The 2,428-nt window shown below is 47.3% G+C and overlaps 1 protein-coding gene across 1 annotated transcript in view; it reads right to left on the reverse strand.

The window, feature by feature from the left end:
• TOE1 (target of EGR1, member 1 (nuclear)) overlaps positions 1-2,428 on the reverse strand; it is a gene marked incomplete at its 5' end in the record, with an annotated part of 4,559 nt that overhangs the window by 1,197 nt on the left and 934 nt on the right. The window contains 2 exons of the mRNA XM_010285448.1: positions 727-880; positions 2,346-2,428. The exon at positions 2,346-2,428 is cut by the window's right edge and continues 186 nt beyond it. Of these exons, the coding sequence (XP_010283750.1) occupies positions 727-880; positions 2,346-2,428 (237 nt within the window). The remainder of the gene's footprint in view (positions 1-726; positions 881-2,345) is intronic.

A 2,428-nucleotide genomic window follows, 5' to 3' on the forward strand; every position in this document is an offset into this window, starting at 1 on the left:
GAAAACTCTGACTAGATTTATTGGGAAGCATCTTCACAATGAGTGGTCAAGCACTGGAACAGGGGCCTGGAGGGCTTTTGTAATTTCTGTCCTTAGAGGTTTTCAAAATTCACCAAACAAGGCTCTAAGGAATATTGAGTTGGTGGTTGGATGAGAATCTTCTGGAAGTTTCTGTCCCCAGCCTATGTTGCTCTGCAACAGTAACGTGCAGCATCTGGAAGAGCTCCTTTTCCCCCTGAAGCATCTGAAAACAGGTATGATCTGATCAGATGGACTCTGTTTACTGCTGTAGCAGCACCAGAACTTGAGATGCTGTGAATCCCACTGTACTACGGTCCCAGAAGCTGCCAAGATACAGGCAAGGGAAGAGATGGCATTTCTTGCTCAAGAGGACAAGCCAAACTAATTTAGAACTTAGAGCCCTCCCAAGACAACAACGGACACTGTAACTCATACCATCCCACTCTTCAGGGCCATATATGCTCCTTCTGAATCATACTGTCTAATGTAACCTGCAGAATTCACTACTTCCAAACAGGGCATGCTATTGCCCTTTCCACCATGAAGCCACCTGAAGCTTGAAAATATTTCTTGTATTGTGAAGCAAGCAAGAGGAAGTTCCCAGGTGCTTTCCTGTCACTTCCTGCTCTGGTCACATGCGGCTCATCCCATGGAGCCAGGAAGGAAGCAGGGATTCATGTTACTTACCGAAAATTTCTCACAGACAGACACCTTATTTCCCCCTCCCACATTGTGGCTTTCTTCTTCCAGAGAGCAGTGGCGATAGTCGATGTAATGGGACATGTTGGCAGGGTAGTTGTAGAACTCGACAGTGAGGTGCTGGCTGCTGGCGTCCTTCAGCTTCCTGTTCTCTCGCTTGCTGGAACAAAAAACAGGAGTATACTGTTACTGCGGTTAACTCACTGAAGGTACCACAGCGTGGAGCTGGTGCAAACATGCTGCTCTCCACCAAGGCTCAACTCCACTAGCTTCCTGCTCTTGAGCTCTAGCCCCACTTCGAGAGCCTGCTGGAAAGAAACTCAGTCCCAGGAGAACAGCTTTAGTAGATAGTTACTTCTGTGCTGCTTAAAGGTTGGTTTCTCTTATGCCAACATACAGGCAAGGACCAACAGTGTCTCTGGTGAAGCTATGGGAAAAGGGGACACATAGCTTGCACTAAGATATGTGTTAATCCTAATAATGTTAATGGACAAAGAAGAAATGCCCCAAAAGGAGGTACCATGTAGAGTATCCAGCAGCCACCAGCCAGACAGGTCAAACCTGGACAATGTGGACAACAAAGAAACATTTTCTACCTCATGAGAGAACTGTTTTGACACAACAAAAAAGTCCCAAAGGCCCGAAACCTTTGGAAGGTTCCATGTTACTAGAATTGTGAGTTAAAACATTTAAGAGGTCAGCTTAAAAAGTATTATCTTGTCAAACCAAAGCATTCTCTTGTTTGAGAACAGCCATCTTGAATGTTTTCAGACCTGTCAAAATGGCATTTCCTGATGTAAAACAGTCACTAAAAATACCATTTTTCCTCTGCACAGAGCGTGACTTCAGTTTAATGAAGATTCAAGGGGCTGTATCACTGCCAGGGGCTTGTTTAGATGTGGGGGAGCGCAGAACCAGGGGCCAGACTGACATGTGAAGTGGACAGGCATCTCTGCTTCTAACATGTGTCTGCCTGGAAGATATCTGTGAGGAGCTGGGAGCAGGAAGCAAGACAGAACACCCTGGAACACGAGCACGACCTTTGCTTGGAAGGAAAGCAACGGGAGTCGTAGCTGGCCACACGAGAGTGTTGTATGCAGGATGTGTGACAGAGCGGGTCGGCGTCACGAGGTGCAGGGAGCACCCACCCTTTCACCCACCCTTTAACTGCACCATCCTTCACAAAACTGAGTTATAACTAGCAGAGCCTGCTGGCACGGCCCTGTTTTCACTTGCTCTCTGGCTGAGTTTTAAGTGTCTCTCTCTGCGTCTGCTCCTGCTGTGGCCCTGTGGTGCCGCTGGGCCAGGGCCATGCAGCAAATCAATTAGTTTTTGGTTAGGTCAGGTCACTCTATGGTCAAAACTGCTGCCAGCAGAAGACAGAAGTCCTCTTTCAGCAGCTGCCCAACAAACAGATAAGGTGTGTTACAAAATGCACCCCTATGCACTCGGCACCTGTACTAGAAAGCAGAAGAGCATGGGGCAGAGCCACCCAAAGAGAGCACCCTTCTTTGCTCATTGGGATAATACAAAGAGCCAACCCCTTTGCCTGGAAAAACAAACAAAGCACTGACACTCCCTTTGCCTTTCCTCCCGTATGCTTTAAACACCAAAGCACTGCTCACCACTTCTTGTAAGCATACTCCAAGTAGGATGCTACAAAGCGAGTCTCAAACTCTGAAGCATATTTGGTGTCATATATTCCTGC

Source organism: Phaethon lepturus, unplaced genomic scaffold (genome assembly GCF_000687285.1).
Source record: "Phaethon lepturus isolate BGI_N335 unplaced genomic scaffold, ASM68728v1 scaffold43480, whole genome shotgun sequence".
Lineage (NCBI taxonomy): Eukaryota > Metazoa > Chordata > Aves > Phaethontiformes > Phaethontidae > Phaethon > Phaethon lepturus.